The 26,987-nt window shown below is 36.3% G+C and overlaps 1 protein-coding gene and 1 pseudogene across 2 annotated transcripts in view; one reads left to right on the top strand and one right to left on the bottom strand.

Annotated features, from left to right (window-relative positions):
- PRKACB (protein kinase cAMP-activated catalytic subunit beta) overlaps positions 1-12,934 on the bottom strand; it is a 117,072-nt gene extending 104,138 nt beyond the window's left edge. Inside the window, exon 1 of the mRNA XM_036089907.2 lies at positions 12,663-12,934. Coding sequence (XP_035945800.1) covers positions 12,663-12,708 — 46 coding nt within the window. The 5' untranslated portion in view covers positions 12,709-12,934. The remainder of the gene's footprint in view (positions 1-12,662) is intronic.
- An 86-nt stretch (positions 12,935-13,020) lies between these two features.
- Positions 13,021-26,288, top strand: LOC118534204 (protein SET-like; annotated as a pseudogene). The gene is made up of 2 exons (XR_013448103.1): positions 13,021-13,497; positions 17,751-26,288. The product of XR_013448103.1 is annotated as a protein SET-like (transcript).
- The last annotated feature ends 699 nt before the right edge of the window (positions 26,289-26,987 follow it).

Raw genomic sequence — 26,987 nt, forward strand, 5'->3', positions numbered from 1 at the left:
GCCTATGGATTTTAGACCTGCCCTTTGGACTTGCCTAGCCAGCTCCCACAATAAGTCAACTGCTTGCAATATATCTCTTAATGCATATCCTACTGATTCTGTTTCTCTGGTGTAGCCCTGACTGATATATTGCCTTACAGAGTAATGAGTTTTCTATCACTGGAAATATTATTACAAAAGAGGTAAATGAAAAAAAAATCACAAATTTTTAGAAAAGTGGCCAATATGGTGTGGTGGTTAGGAACACTCTAGAATCAGACTTCCTGGGTTCAAATGCTAGCTTCACTGCTTACTAACAATATAACTTTGGACAAGTTACCTAACCTCTCTGTGCCTAAATTTCTTCTTGTATAAAATAAGAGCAATCATAGTTCCTATCTCAAAGGGTTGCAAAGATTAAATGAGTTATTATACATGCAGCGCTAACAGTGTCTGGCACGTAGGAAAAGTTAAGTAATATTCTAAAAAGGTGATAGGTAGGTAGAGCTTCTAGAGGCCCTTGGATTCTAGGACAGTTTCAAATGCACAATTTTTAAAAGAAAATATCATCATCATGTTAGGGGAGCAGTATAACACAGTGATTATGAGGGCCTTGCATTAAACCAAGTAAGTCTGTGTCACACTCAGCTCTGCCATTTAACTAGATGTGTGTTTAACTTCTGCATTAAATATGTTATGCTCTCTGCACGGTAATTGTAAATATCTATACTATAGCAAGAGAAAAAAAAAAACTCTTTTTTTTTTTTTGTAAATCCTGTTCTTAGGTTTTATCCAATTTAAATTACCTGCCTAGCCACCAAAGGCAACGGAAGTGGCCACATTACTCTATAAATCATAGGCCAGTTCACTTTACTAGGTAAGAGATGAAAAAGGGAGACAATGTAGAGTCAAAAAGCAAAACAGAAAGGTAAAGAAAACGGGGTCTAATTTAGAAACAAATGAAAAGAAAGCAGGTTGACTATAAAAGAGAAGAATATGTAATAGCATAAGGTCCCTGGGAAAGCAGTAAGGGATGGGATCCAAAGTAATGGTGGAGGGATTGGCCTTGTAAAGGAAGATGTATCATCATACACTGGCTTTTAAAACAGGTCAAAAAAGTTATTTAAACTCCTCCCATCAAAGGATGGAATTTAATTCACCTTCCTTCAAATATGGACTCATCTAAGTGACTTACAATAGAAGGCAGCAGAAATGACACTGCTTGACTTCACAGGCTAGGTCATAAAAGGTGATACAGCTTCCACCTGGCTCTCTCCCATTCCCTTAGAACTCAGTCACCATAACAAAGCCCACACCACACGTAGAGGCCATGTGTAGATGTGCCAGCTGAAAGTCCCAGCTAATGTTCCAACTAGCTACAGCTAGCACAACAAGAAAACGTGAGTGAGCAAGTCTTTTGGTGATTCTAGGCCCTAGCCTTTGAGCTGAGCTAGCTGCTATCAAATAAAGCAGAGATGAGGTGTCCTTGTAGACCTCTGCCCAAACTGTACTTTCCTAAGCAAAATGTTATCATTGCTTTAAGCCACTAAATGAAGGAGTGATATGTGATGTAACAACAGATAAATAGAACAGACAATTCTTCTATTAAAACAAAATAACAAGATAGATTAAGTTAAAATCCAGGAGGTGTACATGTTTGACAGAAAGAAGGTGAAGGGGTTCTTGTCTGATATATTTGATTTTCTTTGTGAGATCTGAGGCAAGATCATCTCTTAGAATGAGAGAGATAATGCGGATTCAGAAGTGTGAAGAGAATAAAATAGAAATTATAAAGAATGGGACAGTGTTGATCAGGGAAATATGGTAGAATTGTCAAATCATGTTGATAGCCTATTTAGGCTGAATTTATACTGCCCTTTTACGTGGTTTTCTCTGGTGGTTTTTTAGCTCTTAACGGAAAGCACTGAGAAAGCAGATAGTTGAGTTTATCAGTTAGATTTTTGTCAGAAAGATGTGATAAAAAGACAAAAGTGCAACAGATCTTGGGGACCATGTAATCAAACTGGTTAAGAAGGAAAATGAAGAGATGAGAGACACGATGGATGAATGGATGAAAGATTCTGATGAAGAATAATAGTGAGAATACTTAAAGAGCAAAGAAAAAGGAGAGGACGTTATGATCAGAAAATGGCATGCGGACATTAGTGATTCTTGAGCAGTTAATAAATATGACAAGATTCTTGGTGAGACTGGCTATTTGAAATGAAGTGAACAGAAGGGGATAGGAGATAATGTGGTCAAGGAACTGGGATGCATGGTAAGGAACGGGTCAACCACATAGAATTTGAAGCCACCTAGGATAAATGCAGGGCTTAGAGTATAGAGAAAGATTGTGAGCCAGGTGCCAAAGTTTTTGATGAACAAAGAGAAGTGAACAAGAGATTGGTAAATGAAAACAACAAGGACGGGAACATTGTAGTACAGCTTAATAGTATAGGCCTTGTCTTGGTCCTGTTTGGGCTGCTCTAACAAAATATCATAGACGGGGTGACTTATAAACAAAAGAAATGTATTTCTCACAGGTCTGAAGCCTGAAAGTTCAAGATTATGGTGCTGGCAGATTGTCTGGTAAGAGCCCACTTCTCCCCTGATGGCCGTCTGCTCACAGTGGCCTCCTCCAGCAGAGGGGCAAGGGGGCTCTCCTGGGCCTCTCTTATAGGGGCACTGATCTCATTCATGAGGGCTCTGCCCTCATGATCTAATCACCTCCAAAAGGTTGCACCTTCTAATAGTATCACCTTGGGGGGTAGGATTTCAACATATGAATTTTGGGGAGACATAAACATTCAGACTATATATAGCAGGCCTCAAATGAGCAGGGATTTTTCAAGAAGTTGGGAGCCTAGGAGTTTTTCCTAATCTAATGTCTTTCTACCTGAAGTCTGAGACCAATCTCTCTGTACCAATTAAAAGTGACATAATTTTGACATATAAATGTCAAATTACTATATGCTAAGAAGAGAGAAAGAGGTATCCTCTTATCAAGAAAATCAACTAACAGGCCCAAATAGTCAATATATTGCAGAGAAAGTACCTGCAAACTGAGGGGAGAGATGGGGAGTAAACACTTCTACAAGAGGCTTGAATTTTTTATCCATTTAACTATCCATGATTTTAGTTTCCACTATGAGCTAGGAAATGTGCCAAATTTTAGGGATTAAAACACTAAAAAGACAGCTACTATCTCTGCCCTTACAGAGCACAATGCATAGTTGGAGAAACAGCTGCTACAATCACAAACATAAACATCTCCAAAATGGACTCAAAGCCAGTTTCTATTTCAGTTACAGTCTATCTCCCAAGATGATCTCAGAAATTCTATACTTATTCTTATATAAACTCCTATGTTGTATTTTCGCCCCAGTATCAATCTTACGATAAAGGTATCACTGCACATTTTATCATAAATATTTGTATGTATCTGTCTCCCAGCTTAAAATAGGAACCAATTCTTATTTTTACTCACAAATTGCATTTGTGGACTAGCACAGAGTCTGGTACACAGCAGGCACTCAATAAATACTGACTGAGAATGACTAAAGGATTGAATGAATGACAAATAAATGACTGTTCTGTCTCTGTCATTCTACCAGATGAACTATACCTTATTTAGTAACTTCAAGACTATAGCCCAAAGAGGGATTCATATTCTTCCCCAGTTTAACCTTTCATGGCTTCTACTCAGCTAGGAAGCTCCTCCTTGGATTACAGGGGCTGAATTATTAGCAGAACTAGCTCCTACTAATGAAGCGAAGTAATACCTGTACAAATATGTTCTCTTGTGGCTCACAGACAATGGTCTGCTGATGCTATATGGTCATCTACTTAAGAATAATATAGAAACTGAATACTCATTTTATTAAGTAGGACTCTAAAGTGAGATCTCAAGACAATATCTTTAATTTTTTGAGGACAAAGCCCAGATGGAGAATACAGATTTGCCAAGGACTTAAAGTTTAGATTCACCAGTTATTTTACAAGAAAACAAAAATTTCAAAAGCCATTGAAAAGTTAATGTTATATGAATAGTAGGCAGCAGGGAATACAACCTTAAATCATGGCCATAAAACCTGGGACTTTTTACCTTGTAAATAGCAGGTCAGATAAGATATAACATCTACACCGGATTTTCTAATGCAGCTTTAATGTCGAATGTGCTAGTATATTATTCAACATTGTGAACTGTCAGTTAGTGCATTTCTCTCTCCAAAAGATTCCCAAATTTGATTCAGAAAATCATCCGCACAGATACAGAACATTACTGAATCTAATTTACATGACAACCAAAAAGTTAAAAACCAAATTATTACTACAGGAAACATCCTACACTATGCTTCCTAGAAAATTATGCTTTTACTTAAGTCGTCCAAATGACTATGAGCTACATAAAGGCAACTCTTTATCTCCCATCCCCAAGAAAATTTTTAAAAATTAAATAACTGGATGAATTATAAGATTAAAGTAAAAGTTTAAGCTATACCTCCATATCAGGGGAAACAATTTATTATTTGCTTTACAGTAATAAACCTCAATAGTAAGAAAAAGGTTTATCTGTTAATACTGATGACTTTTTCAGAAGTTGGTAAGGAACTGAAGGGGTTATTAAACCTATAAGAAGAGTAAAAAAGCATTAAAACTTTCTAGCAATTTTTAAGTTGCTAAAAATACTAGCTGAATTTATAAGCACAAATGTTTTTACCTTTAAACATAAATGATTAAAAAGCAGTTAAATATATTTATTCTCTAAGCCTAGTTTACCAAGGTATTTGGTATTTTATTTGCTCTACAACTAGCTTTTATAAGTTTTGAAGAAAATCCCATGAGTTCTAGTATTTCAAATTTAGGTGAACAATCCCAGATTTTCTGTCAATGCTATTTGACCTATACATTTCAATCATGTAGCCATAACCGTTCTAGTTTGAAAAGTTCTGTTTTGTTTTTGTTTAGTTTACTCTCATACAATAGACCTTCCATTCTTTTCCCCTATTAGCTGCCTCTGATCTTAACTTTCCCTGGTTCTGCTACATATAAAACATCACAACTGGGGTGCTTGTGTGGCTCATTTGGTTAAACGTCTGACTTCAGCTCAGGTCATGATCTCGGGGTCCTGGGATTGAGCCCTGAGTTGGGCTCTGTGCTCAGCGGGGAGTCTGCCTCTCCCTCTCTGTCTGCCCCTTCCCCCTCTCGCTTTCTCTCTCTCCCTCCCAAATAAATAAATAAAATCTTTAAAGAAATAAAAAAAATCATAAAAAAAATCCAACTACACATAGTATGCTAAGGGTTTTACATTAATAGCAGAATGCTTTATGTTTTATTTCCAACATTTAAATGATCCCTTTACCTGTAGTAGAACATGAGAATATCTTCAAAGATTAATATGGTGATTCATAAATTTGTTTCCTAGGTCAAAAATTCAGAGGCTATCATTCTTTAAGTACAGGTAAAAAAAAATTTCCCTAAATACAGTCAGTATCTTATATGGGCTCACATTGAGGCTCATTTGCCACTTCTCTACCCACATAATTTTGTGAGAACCTTCTATAATTTATCCCCAAGTCTTGGTACTTTTTAAATGTACATTCTTTCTCTTAATAAATATACTGGAATCATTGGATTATAAAACTGGAAAAGACCACAGCCTTATTATCAAATCCATCCTTCTCAATTTTACAGTATAGCTTGGAGACATTAAAACAAACACTTGTTCAAAGTGAAGTAATAGAAAGTATTAGAAAACAGAATCTAGATTTTTCTTATTCTAAGTTCATGTTCTTACTATTAAATTATATCCCAACTTTTTAATATCTATTTGAAAGCACTCTGGGGGAAGAAAACTGATATTTACTTAGTAAAATATACTGGTTCTGTATTTTACATTTTCTTTCCATTATTACACATGGCTCTACAAAACTCAATAGCTTACAGGATGCATACTTTTATTACGAAAGCAGTATTTTATCTGATTTTAAATTATTGTGTTACTTCAAAAGTTACACCATTTTCATCAGCGCTTTAGCTTTTACTCTTTTCAAAACAAAAAAGCTAAGCTTTTAGTAGCCATTGGAATTATGTCAGATGTTGTTTCTAAACAGCTGGCCTTAAAAAAGGGAGCAAAATGAGGATGTTATATGGAACAGATCCTCTGACCATCCAAGGTCATTTTCCTCCCACGGCTGGGAGAATTAAAGACAATACACATACGAAACAACCAATCAGATATCATTTTTCTCAGAAATGCCATAGGCATCCTGAATTCAATATGCCCCCCAAGTCTGCTCCTCGCCTTGGATTCATTTCCTGACTCTATTACTGGCATCACAACCCATCCACTAAGGCACAGAAACTAAAAACTTGGGTGTTATTCCCAAATCCTCTTTTTCCTCATTCTCCAAGTACAGTTCGCTCATTTTCGTTTTCCAAAGGTATCAAATTTCAGATTTTTTCCTGCATCCCTACCTCTACCACCTTGATTCAGAACCTCAAATTCCCTTACTTGCATGAGAGTCTTCTAATTGATCATCCTGCCTCTACTCCACTTGTTCCACAGTGACTCATCTTCACATTACCAGCAAAGTGAGCTCTCTAAAACCCAAATTTGATCATGTCTCTCCCTTATTATAAAGTCTACAAAAGCTCCCTAATATCTATGGGACAGAATTCAAAATCCTTCCATTACATGGCCTCTGTCCATTTCTTCAGTCTTATCTTTCATTATACAATTTTCCCTCTTCCCTACCACCAATTCCATCCTCTATCAGTTGTAATGGACAACTTACTTTCCTTTTCCTGTATATCCCGTTTTGTTTCACTCCTCTGCATTTCTTGCTCACTGTGTTCCTCCTACTCAGAACACACTTCCCCCTGTAATCCCGCTGTTGAACATTTACCATTTTCAATATTCAACTCAGAGCTCACCTCCTCTTTGAAGTTCTTTTTTGAATCTCACCCTCCCCATGCCAGTGGAAATGACCATACTTTCTATTGGTTTCCCCACTGAGCTTTTATGAAAGTATTTGTAACAGTTTTTTCCCCCATTAATTGGTTGACAAGTATGTCTCCCCTGTTGGAATGCAGGCACTCTGGAGCAGGTACTGTGTCATATTCAATCTTTACTCCCATAGATTTGCATAGAGTCCATCACATATTAAGAACTCAATGATGTGGAATGAGTGAATGAGCCAACAAAGAAAATAACCATATAGGATACTCTTGAAGGAATATTTTTAAATTAAAATACTCAAAATAATTTGGTAATGACTATGGTATATTTACTCCCATAAATTCCACATTTTTCTATTTGACATACTTTTCTTTATTAAAAACTTAAGATTTATTCCTCTGAAAAAATCTGGGCACATATGTGTAGTAACATTAATATTACCTAGATAAACAGACAATTTTGTAAATTATACTAATTGTTTTACTTTATTAATTTAATGGAATATCAAAATGATTTATGGTCAACTCCTGATTATCTGAAGGATTTTAATAACTATCCTGGCTTACCTAGGATCTTTTCATGTGCTGCTTCTGCACATGTTAAATAAGCTATGGCTTACTTTTCTAAGCTGGCTTTCATGTCTTTAATTATCCTGCTACAGGCAATGAAAGGCAACAATCTGTCTATATCCTAAGTGAAGGACACTGACCAGGAGAATGGAAAAAATGGTTCCTGAACATGAGATGATTTTATGCATTAGATGATCTGCACAAAATGAATTACAAAATCACGTAACTGGATGAGATAATATGTATTTATTAAATAGTGTTGCTGTTTGTTATGAACTTTTTTCTTTTTCAAAAATTTTTAACTCGAAAACTATTCCCAAGTACTTCTGCCAATCCAGTAAATTGGAACAAATATCTACTACTGATTTTCCCTTAAAAATATCTGATAATTAAAAGCTTTAAAGACATGAGTAACATATGAGATCACTAAATTTTTCCTAATCAACATTTAAATCTACAAAAATTTTCAATAAAAATATTTTCACTGAGATTCAGTATTAAAAACTAAAAAAAAAAAAATTCTAGTAGAACCCAATAGAGAAACTAACTTTGTAGTTAACTTTACAGATTATACACAAATTACTATAGTAATCTGTTCACTAAAGTTATAAAGGCTTATTCAGAGGAAATGCTTTAGAAATAAGTTAATTCCTAGTATGAGAAAAGATAAGTCCAGCATTCCGTTCATCAACACATACTTGTGAGGATCCAAATTCCAAAGATGATGAAAAGATGGGTTGGCATTTTTATTACATATAAAGACAGCTATGTTCTAAACCCGTGCTGTCCATTATACCAAACATTAACAGCCATATTTAAGTTAAAAATTCAGTTTCTAAGCTGTCCTGGTCACATTTCAACTGCTCAATAGCCACATACAGCTAGTGACTACTACATTAGACAATACAGAAACATTTCCACCACACAGAAAGTCTGACTGGATAGTACTACTCTAAACCAAAATGCAAATTTCTAAATACTTTTTAAAATGGCAATACAAGTTTAAACAGTAATGTTTTGATTGGGTATTTATCAGGAAGAGAAAGTATGTATTTACAAATGAGAAAGATAATTAAATACAAATACAAATAGCAGTGAAGGGTTTAGGCATATAAATTAATTTATATGGCTTAATTTGAAATTACACCATATCAAATCTGAAAAGATTTTCAAGACGATTTAATCCTTCATCCTCATTTTACAGATGAGGAAACTGAATCTAGAGAACAGTACAAGAAAAATAATTCTCTCATTTAAGATACTTAATATATACAAATGAAGTCACTATTAAAAACAACCAAAATTTCCTATAATTGATAACAAACTGAAACAAAGTGAAGTCTAAGCTATTCTGTGTGTCTTAGAATCAGTTTTCCCATTGGATACACATAGGCTGTTTGCACAGTGGTTAGGATTTCGGGTCCCGGGGTTAAGCTGCCTAGGTTCAAATGCTGCTCCTGGTTCAAATGCTGCTCCTGGACTTCCTAGCTGTAGGAATTTAGGCAAGTCATTTAGGCTCTCTGAGCCTCCATTTCCTCATTTATAAAATGGAAAAATAATTAAACTATTTCATAGTAGTCTGGAAAGATTAAGTGAAATTATACATGCAAAGTACACAGAGAACCTGGTTCATGTAAGCCCTCCAAAAATGCAAGTTGTTATGAAACTTGTGTTTAGGTTGAAACTAGTCTCCTGGCCCCTTTCTTTGATTAATTTCTATTCACCTTCAAGCTCTTAAGACAGAGAGATACTTTGGAAAACATTCAAAATCATTATGTAAACACTAGGTTACATGGTGGCTCTACCACTTACAGTCACAGAAGAATCTGCATCCAAATCTCTACCAGGACTTCACGAACCATTGGCTTCAACCCCTTTGCCATGAAAGTGTAATACAAAGCCCCACAGGCAACCTGTGGGGTCTAATGTTTTTCTTAAAAAAATGAAATAAACCACAAAAAAATCCTTCCCATGTTAAAATGGTGGCATTTGTGTTTTTTTTGTTGGTGACTGTGGGTAAAGTAAGAAGTGGGAGACTGGATAAGTAAAACAATTTTGAATGACAAGAGTTTAAAACTTCTCAGAGAATTATATACTCATATATTTAAAATTTATGCTTCTGTGTATTAGTGGAAGTTTAAGTAACTACACTCAAATTTTGAAACACATATTTTTGAGAATAACTTTTTATAAATACACAGAATAGTTGGTATGTAATAGTAAGAGATGTTCTTTCAGTAAGTTTTAAGATATATCAATACAATTTCCTAGTTCACTACAGTAGAAAAATAGGTACCCAACTTAATGTTATCTCCAGAAAGTATGGAGATGAGAATGGCATCTCCAAGTCCTACCCTGGAAAATGTTTCATTCTAAGAGTAGAGAGATTTCAATAGAATACAACAGAGGCGCCAAATGGTCAAAGCTTCATTCTTCTGGAATATTTTTATAATGAAGCTCCAGAGTCACCCATATGAGGCATGGACCTAACCAAACCTTATATCTTAATCAAGCTTATACGTTTTAATCATTTCAAATCAAACATTTTCCTATTGGTAGTTTTCAGAGTTCTAACTTCACTTTCCATAGTTTTAGCACTTATCATATTTTGCTCTTCGGTTAACTTTTATAAGTACATTTTCTCATTTACACTAGGTAGATTTCTTGAGCTTTCACTTAGAGTCTCCAAATGAAATAATACACTTTGCAGGCATTTTGAAGATATATGTATTTTTTTTTTAAGATTTTATTTATTTATTTGAGAGAGAGAATGAGAGAGAGAGAGAGAGCACATGAGAGGCGGGAGGGTCAGAGGGAGAAGCAGACTCCCTGCTGAGCAGGGAGCCCCATGCGGGACTTGATCCTGGGACTTCAGGATCATGACCTGAGCTGAAGGTAGTCACTTAACCAACTGAGCCACCCAGGCGCCCCGAAAATATATGTATTAACTGATTATTTCATGAAGCAGAATGGAGTCAGAGCACCAGATTCTATTCCTTACTCTGGTATCACTAATAATCTGATCTCAACTTCAGTTTCTTCAAAGGTCAGGCTCTTTGGCTTTGAAATGGAATCATTATACAGGCTGATCTGTAAGATTACTTATATTTCTAAAAGTTTATGCTGTTATGTATCAACTGAAGTTTAACTACATTCAAATTTTGAAAGGCATGTATTTTCAAGTAAAAATACATAGAACAGTTAGGTTTGTAATGGTAAAAGCTGTCCTTTCATTAAGTTTTAAGAGATATCAATAAACTTTCTTTATTCACTATAGAACAGCAGCAACACACACCTGGTAACATTGCTCCAGATGAAATTACAAAGTGATCAACACATGGCATTTCTAATAACTGTCCCTATGAGATATCACTTGCTATTTTCTTTTATCACTTCACAACATTTATTCAAACTACTATATTGACCTCCAGTTTCCATAAATAAACTTACATAAAAAGCTGGCTAACATACTTACTAAATAGGCTGTCACTAATAGTTAAAGCTCAGGAAAGAATTCATTCATAGGAATAATTTAAATATATTTAGATAAACATTTAAAGTTTCCATTCTGTTTTCTGTAAATATTCTTAAGATTATCCCATAGTTCTGAGCTTCAAATCAGTACTGTCTCAGGGAGAATTAGTTTGGTAACTTAATAATGGAAATATATAGATCAGAGAAGAGTCTACTATCATTATTAAAAATAGAAACACTGTACAGGCCAGTACTTGCTAATGAAAATCACTGATATGATTCAATTACCAAGTACACTCCTTTGTAACACAATTAGCACATGTTTTATCTTTAATTTAAAAGGAAAAATGATAACTCATCAGACATAAATAATTCTTTACTTTCCACATTCCTATACTTTCTGTACAGTTACTACATTTGTGCAGTTAAAAAAGAAAAGACAAAGTTCTACCTCTAAATTGGCTTTCTAAAATTTCCCTATCACATACTAAAGTATGGTCATTGATAATTTGTATGATAGTACATCAAACTTTTCTGGAGCTCCCGAAAATTAATACCGAAACCTCACTGGTGAAACATAAACCATATAATCTCATTATTCACATTAAACAAAATGAATGACTAAATTTTTCCAAATTGATTCTGCTTTGTTGATACAGAAAAAAAAAAAAAAAAGCTTTTTCCTTCATGCTAAATTACAAAATTAACCTAAAACATGTTACAAACATAGAAACATTAAAAGATACTAATTACACAAACCGGAATAAATCATCTGGCATTCTGTCATTTACTCCTGGTGACATAACAAATACCATTTGTTGTCTTATCATTCTGAATTATAAAATCTGAGATGAACCTTACAAAGACACATCATTTTTTTTTCACAACCATCCTGACTGATTGATTGAACTATACAGAAATTCAATTTGCATGATTTTTTACTATTTGGTGTAAAGTGTAGGGTGCCTGCACTTTCAGCTGTCAGAAGAAATTCACCCTATTCTGGAAGCACTTCAACTTCCAGTGACCTTTAAGTTTTACAGACACTCTAGGAGAGTCTTGAAATGTCACAAGAAAAGGCAAACCTGCCTTGCTTTTTTTCATGGATAAAGTTGCAGTTTAGTCTCGTTATATCTTCCATTCCTAATCTGAAGAGCTGCAGGATCTCTAAAACATAGTTGCTTACTCAGAATTAACCTTACCTGCAGCAGAGAGCCAGACTAGCAGCCCCTTACCCTGTGATAAGATTGGGCTGGACCCAAGCGATGGAGGGAAAAGAGCCAACTCTGCCCACAGCACTACCTGTGGCTCCCAAAGAGGTGGTCGGGGGTAGGGGAAGCGAGGGTTGGGATGGTACAAGGGACTTCTTTATCCGGACCATATTTGGGGAATTGTTCTAGTGAGTGCGTCCCCTCGCTCTAAAGAGAAAGGGAGTCTCGGGGAACACTCTTCTACCTCGATCTCTCCATCCGGCCCTTCGCGCTCGGCCCTCAAGCCGGAGCCGGGGGAAAAGCTGTGGAGGAGGAAGGCAGCTGGTCCCTAGGGCCCCCACGAGCAGCTACCGGCGGCCGCTGCGAGGCCTGGACCATGCCCGCGGCCTCGGGGCTCCGACCCGGAGGGACGGTCGATGCCCCGCGCCCGCCCGCCCGGCAGGTACCCAGACCCGGCCCTTGACTCACCGCTCTCCACCTCGCTGCCTTTCTTGGCGGTCGCCGCGTTCCCCATGACTGGGGCGATGGAAAGAAGGGGTCAGGGAGGGGAAGGGGGGCCGGGGTCGTCCCCGCCGCTCCACAGGCTGAGGCAAGTCCCGCTTCTGCACCGATCAAAGCGGTGAGTGCTCCCGGCGTTGGCGCCCCGAGTCCGGGCGGGAAAACTGGGCCGGTTCGGAGGGCAGGGCTTCAGCCAACTCTTCAGCCCGGGAGGCAGCAGCTGTGGCAGCGGCAGCTGCGGCGGCGCCAGGCAGACACTCCCCTTTCCCCCGCCCCGCCCCCCTTGCTCACCTCCCCTCCCAGGCCCCTGTCTTTATCCGCGGGCTGGCGCGCGCGCCGGAAGTGACGTATTGTCCGGGACGAGGGCGGCGGGGTGAGGGGGCCTGATCGGGGGCGGCTGATGGGGTAACCCTGACAGGCACCTCCGCGGCCCGCTGAGCTGGAGTGTTGTCGCCAGGGATTGAGCTCGGATGCTCATCCCTGAGATATGGGAGGCGGCGTGAGAACCGTTAGCTTGGAGGGACCCGTCGTCTCTCAGCCTGGAGTCCCCCATGTCCTGGAGCGGGGCCGCGGGAAGCCCTGTAGGGGCTCGGGTGCTTTCTTTGTGCACCGTATCCCGTCGGCTCCTCATTCAAAGGCTGCCTTCTCCAGACAGGCCGGGGAGAACCGCACGAGAGAGCACGTGCGAGGGGAACCCCCCTAGTTCTTGCTTCTGGCGGGGGCAGACTGGTCAGCATGCGCCACGGAAACAGCCTCGTCCTTAATCTCGATTGTGGCTCGGAGCCTCTTTACTTCGAAGATTCAGGTATTCACTGAGCCCGTGACCACGTTGTCCTCCCGGTTCTCAGGCGTCAGTCGCAAGCCCTTTGATGTTTCCAGTGCGGTTTTCATTCGCTGCGGTTTTGTGGGGTCACTCAAGTTTTTGTCAGACGTCCCAGGTGGAGATAAGGAAAATATTTCTGCACCATGTCTATTGATGCGAGGCATTGTATTTAGCAGCTTTCTGTGTAGATGTTAAAATAAATGCATTCCCAATTGATAATTGCGTTTTATTAATATACATAGAGCACTTATTAATATACTTAGAGCGCTTGAATTTTCAAATGGCTTTATTTATCGGGTGATTTATGTGGCAGTGTAATATTTTTTGTTGCATGTTCCTTTGAACTTTGTATTTGTTCCAAACCTAGTGCAGAAATCCTGTTACTTCCTGAGGGCGAGACCACATAAACTTATTTTGTGTCCCCAAGGCACCAGACCTGGCACAGTAGGGTTTAAGGACACCTGCTGACTTGAAAGTAAGCTAAGGAAGTTTTTCAGAATTTTAAAATATTTTTCATTACTGACAAAAATGGAGTGCTAACTGAAGAAGTTCCTCAGTAAACTCTTACCAGTATTTCTTATTATCAGTTGTTAAATTAATGTAACAAATATTTATATTACATATACTGTATTCCAAATACTGTAAAAATATTAACAAATTGATCCTCAAAACCCTATGAGATAATGTAGCTTTACTATCATTATTTAGTGTGCAAACTGAGGAACTGAGAAGTTAAGCAATTTACCCTCGGTTACACAGCTATCATCTGGTGGAAGAAGGATTTGAACCTAGGTGGCTGGGCTCCAAAGTCCATCCTTTTGTCTATAATGTTGATCAGAAACCTGTGGATGTTGCGGTAAATTGCTTTGTCATTTGAAATCCACTGATTTGAGATATAAGAGATTAAGAGATACAGTTTACTTTTGGGGGAATTTCATTATACTGTAGTCCCCCCTTATCCAGTTTTGCTCTCCACAGTTTCAGTTATCCACCGTCAGGAAGCAGATGATTCTCCTTCTGACCTGTCAGAAGGTCAGTGGTAGCCTAACACCAAGTCGTAGTCTATACGCCCTTCACTTTACTTCATCTCATCATGAAGGCATTTTATCATCTTACATCATCACAAGAAGGGTGAGTATAGAACAGTAAGATCAGAGAGAGACCACATTCACATAACCTTATTACAATATATTGTTAAAATTATTCTATTTTATTATTAGTTATCCTCAATCTCTTGCTGTGCCAAATTAATAAATTAAACTATATCATAGGTATGTGTGCATGCATAAGAAAAAACATTGTACATACAAGATTTGGTACTATCTGTGGTTTTAGGCATCTACTGGGGTTCTAGGAATATATCTCCCACAGATAAGTGGGGAGGAACTACTGTATTGTTTTGAGGGTTTCCATTAAATCCAACTAATATAAAAATAACAGAGAAAAAAGGGTTTGGACTAGATAGGTTTTGTGTCAGCATGTAACAATGTTGCAACAATGTCACATCTTTCCAATCACATTTAGTTTTGTGTTGTGGATGTGACATTTGCCCTACATACATGGAAAATTTAATAAATAGCATTAAGCCACATATATACCAAATTAAAGACAACTTTTTGATATACTTTATTTTGGAGGGAATCTTTCTAGAATCCTGGAATATTCATACTGTCCTCATTGGGGTGAGTTTTTAAATGTGTGCCTTTTTAGAGACCAACTTTAATAATAAAAGAGTGGTTATAGACATAATTAGTCCCTTTTCTTAACATGATTTTGAGTTCTAGGCCTCTAATAAGAGGGCAGCTGAGTAAGTCATTAATTTGCAGAGGAGACCGTTGACAACTATTACACAGTTATAAACATCATAACTACATTCTGGAAAATTAATAAGTAAAATATTCAGCTTTAGAAAATTTCAACCTTTCTCAATTTAACTTTATCATTGGTTAAGAAATTAATTATTAATAAAAAAATGATCAACAATTAGAAATATCTTATTATTCTTTTTTCCTTATAATATTATTTGTTATATTAGCTTACACTGTTTCTCTGAGTCAAGGAAGATTATACTTTAAGAGTATAGTTTCATAGTTTTCAGTTAGTTAACATTAACAGCCATTTAGTTGTAATTATATACAAGTTGCCTTTTCATTATTAGAGAAGAGTTCTCTATAGGAAACCATTGTTTATGTAGCACATAGAAAACTATGTTTTAAGAATTTTTACATTCCAGAAGGGGCAGAAATGTCATTAACTGTTCAGTTATTCTTGAAATGATTAGCAGTAACATGGGGCAGTTGCTATCCTTTGCCACAAATGACTTTGCTATAAACTAGACAAGTGCAAAGGTAGAACTATAACTTATTTCCATAGGAAAGCAGACAGAGAAGGGGGTCATACAGAGAAAAGACTTTGAGTCCTTTTCCATGTAATATTTTATCTAAGAATCTGCAACACTATGTAGCAGGGAAAATTATATTTCACTTTGGAAATAATTAATCTTACATTTTCTAGTACTTTGTAATCAAACATTTTCACGTTTTTTTTTTTAAGGAATTAATTTTATTCAGGTAGTTGGATATGCATTTAAAAGAACCTGTTTCTTCGTATTGGGTTGAAATTTATTCCTTTTGACCAAAAGCCACTTCAAAACATCACAGATCTTTCCTTTTTTTCTCATCTCTTCTTCACATGTTTTTTTTATCCGATCCCCACAACAAACCTACATAAGCTAGACATATTAGCCCCATTTTACAAATGAGTAAAACAAAAGTTCAAAGAAGTAACTTGGCCAAGATCACTCAAATGGTAAGTGGCAGAACACTAGATTTTATGCCCTTTTCTGCGAGGCAAATGTAATCTCAATCCTCATTAAGATTAGATTTTATTATCTCCAATTTACAGATGAGAAAAATAAGGCCTAAGAACTAAGAGTCTTGGCCCTTTTCTTCCTAGAGGTATCTCTTCACTCAGGAATGAGAAAATGGCAAAAACTTAGTAAATTGTTATTTCTGTTTATTTTGTAGTTTTATATTATCAACTTGATTTCCAAGACTTTCTGAAGCAAAACACTCTCAAAAATAAGGTGTGTCAGAAATATTTGTTTTTCCTTTATAATCACCAGGATGGATAAGCTGAAGTTGATCATTGTTGGAGAATATGACCAGGTCATTTATTTTTATATTGTATTTTACGTCAAATAAATGGAAGTAAAAATTTATTTAACCATCATAAGATAATTATTTTGAATGATAACTAGTAATCCACATAGTCTGATATTTCATTATTGTACAGTATTGTATGTTCTAAACCAAATGATACCACATTAAATATCAGGCAAAGGGCAGAATAATACTTCTGAAATGAGGAAGTAATTTTATAGTTAATCAGTGACAAATATGTTATGATAATTGTTCAAATCATTGTAGTACAGTACGAAGTTTTCTTCTTGAGCAGAATTCTAATCCCTTTGTTCGATGACAAATTTATTATCTAAAGGTCAATATTCATCTTTTTGGCTATTTCTTTACAGATGAGGAGACTAAAATAGTTGACTGGTTAACCTGCTCAAAGTCAACAAAAATGAGCTAGTAACAGTAGAATTGTAGCTTATCTCTTGTGAGGACTAGAATACAAACTGAACGTGTTTTAAGAAAAAAAACATGGAGGGGAGAACAAAACCAACTTTTTTTCCTTTCTTAATATGTAATATACTATCTCAGAAAAGGTATGTTTGTTTTGGACATTCTGGTTTTACTAGTGTGTTTTAGCAAAACTATGCCTAAATTTCTATTTCAGTTTTGTGCTATACATTTTTGAACTATACCTATAGACCAAAAATAACACCCAAATTTATAAAACATTTGTTTCTTTATGAAATCACAACTTTTACAATTTAAGCCCATCATTGACTAAGGTGAATCTGGCCCACTGAAATAAAACTATATTCATAGTACTGACAGTAACAAACCAGAGTGGTGTGTGATGAAGTAGAAAGGGTTTGAGTTTTGTATTCAGGAAAATCTGAATTCATGTTCTGTTACAGTCACCATCTGTGACTTTCACATAAATTTCTAATTTCCCTTGGTCTTTGTTTCCCAAAGTGTGAAGTTACATGGATTAAATTAAATCATCTGTGAAAAGTACTAGGATAACTTTTGTCATATAATAAAGTCACTGTAACCCTGTGCCCACCCTACAGTAACATTCAATGTTTTCTTGTATTTATGTTTCAGCAATAATCATTCAGTGAGTTCCTACCATATGCAAAGCATGAGGAGGGTATAAAGATTAATAAAATCAAGTATTTGTGTAAGGCAAGATGAACGTGTAAATAATTACGGAAAATAAGATAACTTTGGAGTAATCAGAGCTTCTTCCAGATGTGCGTCTCTCCTGGTTTTGTGGCATTTCCTCACAGCATGGCCCCCAAATGCCAGTCTTCACTCCTGCCTCAAAGGAAGAAATGGAGACTGCCTCCTGCCCCCAAGCATGAGGAGACGTCGACCTCTCAGCACTTGCCATAAGGAGAAGAACAGCAAAAAGCAATTGAACATATTGATGAAGTACAAAATGAAATAGACTTAATGAACAAGCCACTGAGGAGATTTTGAAAGTAGAAGAGAAATGTAACAAACTCCACCAACCATTTTTTCAGAAGAGGTTGGAATTAATTGCCAAAATCCCAAATTTTTTGGTAACATTTGTCAACCATCCACAAGTGTCAGCACTGCTTGGGGTATTAAATCAGGTTACAGAATAGATTTTTATTTTGATGAAAACCCTTACTTCGAAAATAAACTTCTCGCCAAAGAATTTCATCTGAATGAGAGTGGTTGATCCATCTTCAAAGTCCACTGAAATCAAATGAAAATCTGGAAAGGAGTTAACAAAACGTTCAAGTCAAGTGCAGACTAAAACCAGCAGGAGAAGACCGCATGAGGAACCAGAGAGCTTCACCTGGTTCACTGACCATTCTGAGGCAGGTGCAGATGAGTTAGGAGAGGTCATCAAAGATGGTATTTGGCCAAATACATTACAGTACAACTTGGTTCCTCATATGGATGATGAAGAAGGGGGAGGAAAGAAGATACTGATGATGATGAAGAAGAATGATTGGAAGATATTGATGAAGAATGAGATGAGGATGAAGGTGAGGAAGATGAAGATGACGATTAGGGGATGAAAGGAGGAGGATGAAAGAGAAGATGACTAATAGAACGCTGATGGATTCCAACCCTCCTTTTTAAATTTTCTCCAATCCCTGGGAGCAAGTTGCAGTCTTTCCCCCCCCCCCCCCTTGTGCTCATTGACCCTGTTTTTTGAAGTCTCTTTTCTCTCCCTTTATACCATGATTCTCAACTTATTTGGGGGGAATAGTGGGAACGAATCTCTACCCCTTTCTGTTCCAAATTCATTTCTATCTCTTCCTGTCTCAACAAAAACTATGGAATCAACACCACTGTGCTCTGTGGAAAAAAGAAAAATCTTCTGCTCCCTTAGCTCTGCTGGAAGCTGGAGGGTGCTAGGCCCCTGTGTAGTAGTGCATAGAATTCTAGCTTTTTTCCTCCTCTCTGTGTATTGGGCTCAGAGATTACACTGTGTCTCTATGTGAATTTGTGCAGTTAAGTTTTACCAATATGTACCTGTCTACTTTCTCTTGTTTAAAAGAAAGAAAAGAAACTTTAAAAAATGGGGTTATCGAGGGTCAGCAAAGGGTGGGTTCGAGATGTTTGGGTGGGTTAAGTGGACATTCTGACAACATGGCTTCTCCTTTGGCATGTCTAATTGTGATGTTTAATGGACATCCTTGCAGTTTAAGATGACACTTTTAAAATAAAACTCTCTCCTATGATGAGCCAAACAGGCTCTCTCTATGTGACAGATTTATATCCTTCCAGCTTAGCAACTTAAGGAACAATGAGTTCTCTTTCCCAATATCATATATTATAAATATTATAATTATGTTATATATTACATATAATTATACTAATATAACAGTGGGGCGCCTGGTGGCTCAGTCTGTTAAGCATCCAACTCTTAATTTCAGCTCAGATCATGATCTCAGGGTTGTGAGATCAAGCCCCACATTGGACTCCATGCTTAGTGTGGAGTCTGCTTGAGAATCTTTCTCTCCTTCTTCCTCTACCCCACCCCCCACTTGTTCTCTGTCTCTCTAAAATTAATAAATAAAATCTTTATATATGTAACAGTATAATTATAATAAATATTACATTATAATTATACATACTGGTTCTGTATAATCACATGACCATTTCTGTGAAGGGAGGAGGCAGGGTACCATGACTGATATGGAATGAGAGAAGTGCAGTTTTCTCATATAGGGTAGGTAAAAGCAACAGATACCCAATACGGTGAAAATCAGAAAGCCTGTTCATAATCAATTTTCCATCCTGGGTGACTGGATAACAGAAGTCAGAAATGAAGAAGATAAACTAGTTTTTAAATTAATGAGAGGTATATGACTTGGGTCATTACTGAATTTGAGTTAAGAGTCAAAGCTACAGCTCTGAATGAAATCTCATTGAAAATGTAAAGAATAAAAAAGCATCTAAGAATGGACAATTATGGAACAGAAAAGAGGGGAGTTCTAAAAGGAGCCTGGTGCGGTAGGAGCCTGGAGTGGTCAGACAAGCTCAGAGAGAAACAGGAAATATAGTCACAGAGGTCAAAAAGAATGAGAGGGTATCAATTTATTGACTGCATGTTATAAGTTAATATAAGCAAAAGATTGGAAGAATATACAGATGCTTGTAGGAAGGAAAAGAAAGCTGAAGAATCAGGCTTGGCATCCTCAGGAGCCAGGCAGCTCCAAAGAATTGAAATAGTTGTTGCTGATTGACATTTTCCCTGTAATTGCCAGTGGAACAACAACAAAATACATATTGTCTTCAGTCTTGTTCTTTTCCCACAATTCAGTTTCTAATGAGAGAATTCAGTTGACCTATCTTGGGTTAAGTTTTTGCTTCTTACCCAGGATAAGGCAATCCTGGGACTCATCAGTGGGGAAGCAGAAATTTCCCAGTACCAAAAGGATGGACTAGAAGTTGAACATTCAGTAAAACAACAATGTCCATTACAGATGATTTATTTAATGGTGTTAGTAAACACAAGTATTTCTCAGTGGTACTGTAAAGGACTACTCCTTCTCCCCCCCCCAAAATGTGATGGACTTTATCATAAAATCATAGAAGTTTTTGGTTAAATATATGAGAAATACTCTGTTACCTGATGTGGTAGGCAGAATAATGCCCTCCCAAAGATGTCCAAGTCTTAATTACCAGAATCTGTGATTATGTTACCTCGATTGATAAAGGGAAATTAAGATTGCAGATGGAATTAAGGTTGCTAGTTAGCTGACATTAAAATAGGGAGATTATCCTGCACTATCCTTGTGGGCCCAATGTAGTCACAAGGGTCCTCAAAAGTGGAAGAGGGAAACAAGAGTTCAGAGTGGTGTGATGTGAGATCTCTACATCATTGCTGACATTAAAGATGGAGGAAGGGAGCCATGAGCCAAGCAATGTGGGCAGCCTCTAGAAGCTAGAAAGAACAAAGAAACAGATTCTCTCCGAGGGTCTCCAGAAAGGAACACAAGAGTGCTGACACCTTGATTTTAACCCAATGAGATCCAGGTCTGATTCCTGACGTAGTGAAGTGTAAAGATAATAATTTTAAAAACCACCAAGTTAATGGTAATTTGTTTCAGCAGCAATAAAAAACAATACACCTCACCCTATTTTAAAGATAGAGTAAACAGAGAGTTAGGTTAAGGGATTTCCTGAATTGTCTGAGGCAAAACCAGGACTGAAACCCAGACTCTAGATTCTCAAGAAGTTCTCTACACTTCAGACAGGTGTGTTAGAAATTCTTTACACTAAAAGTCATTATTTGGAAACACTGATGTCCTAGAAATAGGATAAAGAAGGAAAAGGCACTTCAATTTTCTTCTAAATTATTCTGGTTAAATAACTATTGAGTATCCAATTAAAGAGAATGAAGTTAAATATGAATTTTTAGTTTTTGTGATCTGGAAGTTGAAGGGGTTATTTGAATATGTGTGGAATGTGGCAGAACCATGGTAGAAAATATTTAAGGTGATTTTTCAATTTCTTTGTTTCTTTGCAATCTGGCAAGTACTTTTTTCTCAATATTCATTTCCAAATGTCTTGGTTTATATTATATACTACTTATAACCATAATTATTCTCTAGGAAGCTTATGAATCTTGCTACATAAAAGGTACTGAGTTTTTTTATGAATAACTGCAAGTTTAGGAGTGGCTAGAGAGAGCTGAATTGCTCAGTCTAATTAAGGGAGAATTCAAAATTCTAGAGTAATCCAAGACGTAGGGAGTGAGGAAGAGAGATGGGAAGGGAACAATTAGCAAGATGTCAGAAGTCTGGGGTTTTTATATGGAGTGGTGCAGACAATGGCAGTTAAAAGATCTAACGTGATTCCAAGTTGTGTCCTACATAGCACTTAAGGTAGCTCCCAGGTCTTCAACTACATTTTTGCTACATGCAACAGCTTTATATTTCTGGTTGCTCTGAAGGAAATGATGAAGTATAAAGGACCATTTTTGCCTTTGCCTTAAAATTATGACAAAGAAGTAAATAACCATAGGTAATATAGAACAAGGAACAGAAATTGCTCAGAAGCAGAAAATCAGAGCCAGAGGGGTCCATGAAAATATAAGCCCATCAGAAATGTGTATAAAATCATAAGGATACTGGATACTAAAATGCATGTAGGGGCACCTGGGTGGCTCAGTTGGTTGAGGATCCTACTCTTGATTTCAGCCCAGGTCATGACCTCAGGGTTGTGGGATTGAGCCCGTGTCAGGCCCTACACTCAGTGGGGAGTCTGCTTGAGTTTCTCTCTCCCTCTCACTCCCCCTGCTCTCTCTCTCTCTCTCACTCTCTCTTTCTCTCAAATAAATAAATATATCTATAAAATAAAATGCATGTAATAGGGATTTGAATCAACTTTTTGTAGGGAGTTAAGAAGCTGGATTGACTACAGAATCACCACCACCACCACTACTACCAAGAGTTGTAAATAAAAGTTTTCTATGTACCAGGCTCTGCACGATGAACCCAGATCAGTCTCTTTCCAGAACTTTTAATCAGTAAAACCAGCATTTCCAAAAGTCTAGTCTAGACCATCTGCATGAATATGATTGGGGAGTGCTTGTTTTTAAAATGCAGTTTCCTGGGTCCTATTCAAGTCTGTTACATCAGAATTTTTTGTATAAGTTCTAATTAATCTGCCTCTTAACAAAGTATGACCCTTACGTGTGTGTGTAATCCTTATATTTAAGTGTGATCACTTAAGTTTGAGAACCACTACCCTATTGTGTTTCATTCAAAGCCAAATTAACAGTCCCAACACAAGGTTGGTCAGGCAACCCTTAAGAATACTTGGAATAGCACTGGATTTCCGGAATTGGTACTGAAAACTTACTTAGTATATTCATTCTTTGCTATCTACTTATATATGTGTACAGTATAGGAATCAGTAAGAAAAGAGTTGGAGGTGGAAAACTGTAACTCATTTAATTTCAAATAATTACCCAAGTTAACTACCCTGACTTACAGATAATACAGAGCTCCAAGTCTTTAGAATTCTTTTGTGTAAATAACTGCATTAACCTTGTAACCAGTCTCCTACCCTGTCTGTCATACTTCCTATTAAACATTCCAAAAAAATGTGAAATAGAGCATACCTAACAAAGACTGTGCAAAATATAAATGTACAAATTCAATGGTAGTAATAAACCAAAATCCATGTATCCATATCGGGGCCAGAAACAGAATATTACTGTATCTCAGACACATCCTATGAGACCTCATTCATTGTCCCTATCCAAAGATAAACCGTACCCTGAATTAATCATTCTCTTGCTTTCCTTAATATTTATTGTGGGACTTTTGTTTTTGTTTTTATTTTGCTACCTAAGCATATAGCTCTTAAAATACACTCTTCAGTTTTACCTGCTTTTGAAATTTATAAGAATTTTTAAGAATTCTTCTGTAACTTGCTTCTTTCACTCAACATTGTTTTTTAGTTATAATCATGTGGATGTATGTACTATAGTTCATTCATTTTACATGTTTATGAGTATACTGTTTTATGAATATACCACAAGTTATATACCCTTTATACTGTTAATGGATATTGAGACTGTTTATATAATTTTTTAAACAATGTTGCAATAAGTATTCTTGCTTATAAACACACATTCAACAATTTATTTAGGCATATATCTAATAGTGGAATTATGGGTTGGTAGAATTTAAGTGTGTTCAATTTTCCTGGATATAGCAAACTGTTTTCAAAAGTGGTTATACCAATTTATATCTAATTTCTATTTTCCACATCCTCACATACACTTAATTTTTTTTTTTTTTAAGATTTTTTATTTATTTATTTGACACAGAGAGACACAGCGAGAGAGGGAACCACAAGCAGGGGAAGTGGGAGAGGGAGAAGCAGGCTTCCCGCTGAGCGAGGAGCCGGATGCGGGGCTCGATCCCAGGAACCCGGGACCATGACCTGAGCCGAAGGCAGATGCTTAACGACTGAGCCACCCAGGCGCCCCACACATACACTTAATTTTGTCTAATTTTTCCATTTTAACCAATCTGGAAAGTGCTTTTAATTTCCATACTGAAGAAATTGAATATAATTTCATATGTTTGAGAGCCACTTTAGGCATCTTCATCTGTGAAATTTCTATTCATTACTTTAACCTGCTTTTCTATTGAGTTGTTACCTATTTTCTTATTGATTTTTAGGGGATTTACTGAATCCCAATCCTTTGTAATCTATATTGTGGCAAATTATCTTCTCTTTATTCATGGTTTGAATTTTTATTTTCTTTATGATATTTTTAATGTATTTAAATTTTTATCAGCTTTACTGAAGAAAAGTTGACATATAATAAACTACACACATTTAAATATACAAAAAGTTTTTAAAAAATAAAATATACACGTAAACACCCATGAGGCCATCACCACAATCATGATATTGAACATATCCATCATCTTCAAAAGTTTCACCATGCCCCTTTGTAATCTTTCCTTCATACCTCTCCTTGCCCATCTATTTCTAGGCAATGACTTTTTTGCTTTCTGTCATTATAGATTAATTTGCATGTTGTAAAATTTTATATAATGTTCTCATGCAATATGTACACTTTTTGGCCTGAATTCTTTCACTTAGTGTAATAATTTTTAGATTAATCCATGTTGTTTCCTGTATCAACAGGTGATTTTTATTGCTGAGTAGTGTTCTATGTATGGCTGTGTTTATACCTATCGATCAATCTTTAGGTTGTTTCCAATTTTTGACTAATTCAATAAGGCTACTATGAATATTTGCCTACAGGTCTTCATATGGACATATACTTTCATTTATCTTGGGTAAATACATAGGAGTAGAATGGCTGGATTATATAGGACATACATGTTTAACTTTTAAAGAAACTGCCAAATTGTTTTCTTAAGATATTCTACCATTTTACATTCCCAACAGCATTGTACAAGGGTTTAAGTTCCTCCACATTAGCACTTTAGTAAGTCATTTCTTAATTTCAGACATTCTAACAAGGTACATTATCTTACTGTGGTTATAATTTACATTTACGTAATGACTGCTGATACTGAGTACCTCTTCCTGTGCTTATTTGTCATCCATGTATCTTTTTGGCAAAATGTCTGTTCAAACGTTTTACCTATTTGTTATTGGGTTTTTTCTCTTTCTTTATTATTGCATTTTTGAGAGTTCTTTACTTATCTTGAATACAAGTCTTTAATCAGATATGTTTTTACAAATATATTCCTTCAGTTTGTAGTTTATCTTTTCATTTTATTAACAGTGTCTATCAAAGAAAAGAAGTTATTAATTTTAATGAAGTCCAGCTTATCAATCTTTTTTTTTTTTGGATCATACTTTTGTGTCATATCTAACGAATTTTTGCCCTAACCCTGAGTCACAAATTCCAAGCTCTGCTGAATTCTACAGAACAGTTAAGAAAGAAAGAATACCAGTTCTGCAGAAAATTGAAGAGGAGGGAATACTTCTCAACTCACTTTATGGCTCCAGCATTACTCTGATACCAAAACCACACAAAGATACTGCAAGAAAAGAAAACTACAGAACAGTATCAATCATGAACATATATGTAAAAATTCTAAGTGAAATTTTAACAAATCAAATCCAACAATATGTAGAAGGGATAATATATCATGGCCAAGTAGGGCTTATCCTAAAAATGTAAAGTTGTCTTAACATTTGAAAATCAATCAATGTAATTCACATTAACAGAGCAAAAAATTAAAAAAAAAAAACAACCCATATAATCATCTCAGTAGATGAAGAAAATCATTTGACAAAATCCAACTTCCATTCCTAATTTGGAAGAAAAAACAACCTCTCAGCAAACCAGGACAAGGAAATTTCTTCAAACAGATAAATGTCCTCTACAAAAGTCCTACTGCTAATATTCTCAGTGGTGAAAGATAAAATATTTTTTTCCTAAGGTTAGAAACATGATGTGGATGGCTGCTCTCACCACTTCTATTTAACATTTTACTAGAGGTTCTATCCAATGCAATTAGGCAAGAAAAATAATAAAATCCATCCAGATTGGTAAGGAAAAAGTAATATTTTATTTACAGAAGATTGTGTAGAAAATATCGTGGGATTTATAAAAAAGCTTTTAGAACTAATAAATGAGTTTAGCAAGGTTGCCTGATACTGGGTCATTATTTTAAAATCGTATTTTTATATTTTAGTAATAAGCAATTAGAAATTGAAATTTTAAAAATAAAGTTTAAATATCATTAACAAATATGGAATGCTTAGGAATAAATCTGACAAAAGATGTGCAAGACCTATAAACTGAGACCTATTAAACATTGCTGCAAGAGGTTAAAGAAGAACTAAATAAATGGAGAGAAACACCATGTTCATGGATCAGAAGACTCTCTTTAAGATGTCAATTCCCCCAACATTCATCTGTGGATTCAGTACAATCCCAAGCAAAATTCAGCAGGTTTTTCCTATAAAATTGGCAAGCTGATTCTGAAATTCATATGGACTGCAAAAGACTTAGATTAGTTAAAACAACTTTGAAAAAGAACCAAGTTGGGAAACTTACACTACCTTGACTTACAGATTTATTATAAAATTATAGAGTATTAGGGTTCTCCAGAGAAACAAAACTAATGGGACATAATAGAGATAAATATAAGAGGAGATTTAATATAGGAATTTGTTCACATGGTGCTGGAGGCTGAGAAGTCCCACAATAACTATTTGTAAGCCTGAGAACAAGGAAAGATGGAGGTATAATTCAGTCTGAGTGATGACATGAGAACCAAGGGAGCTGATGGTATAACTCCAGTTTGAGACTGAAGGCCTGGGGGAGCAGGAGGGCAGCAC

The sequence above is a fragment of the Halichoerus grypus genome, chromosome 5 (genome assembly GCF_964656455.1).
Source record: "Halichoerus grypus chromosome 5, mHalGry1.hap1.1, whole genome shotgun sequence".
Taxonomy (NCBI): Eukaryota; Metazoa; Chordata; class Mammalia; order Carnivora; family Phocidae; genus Halichoerus; species Halichoerus grypus.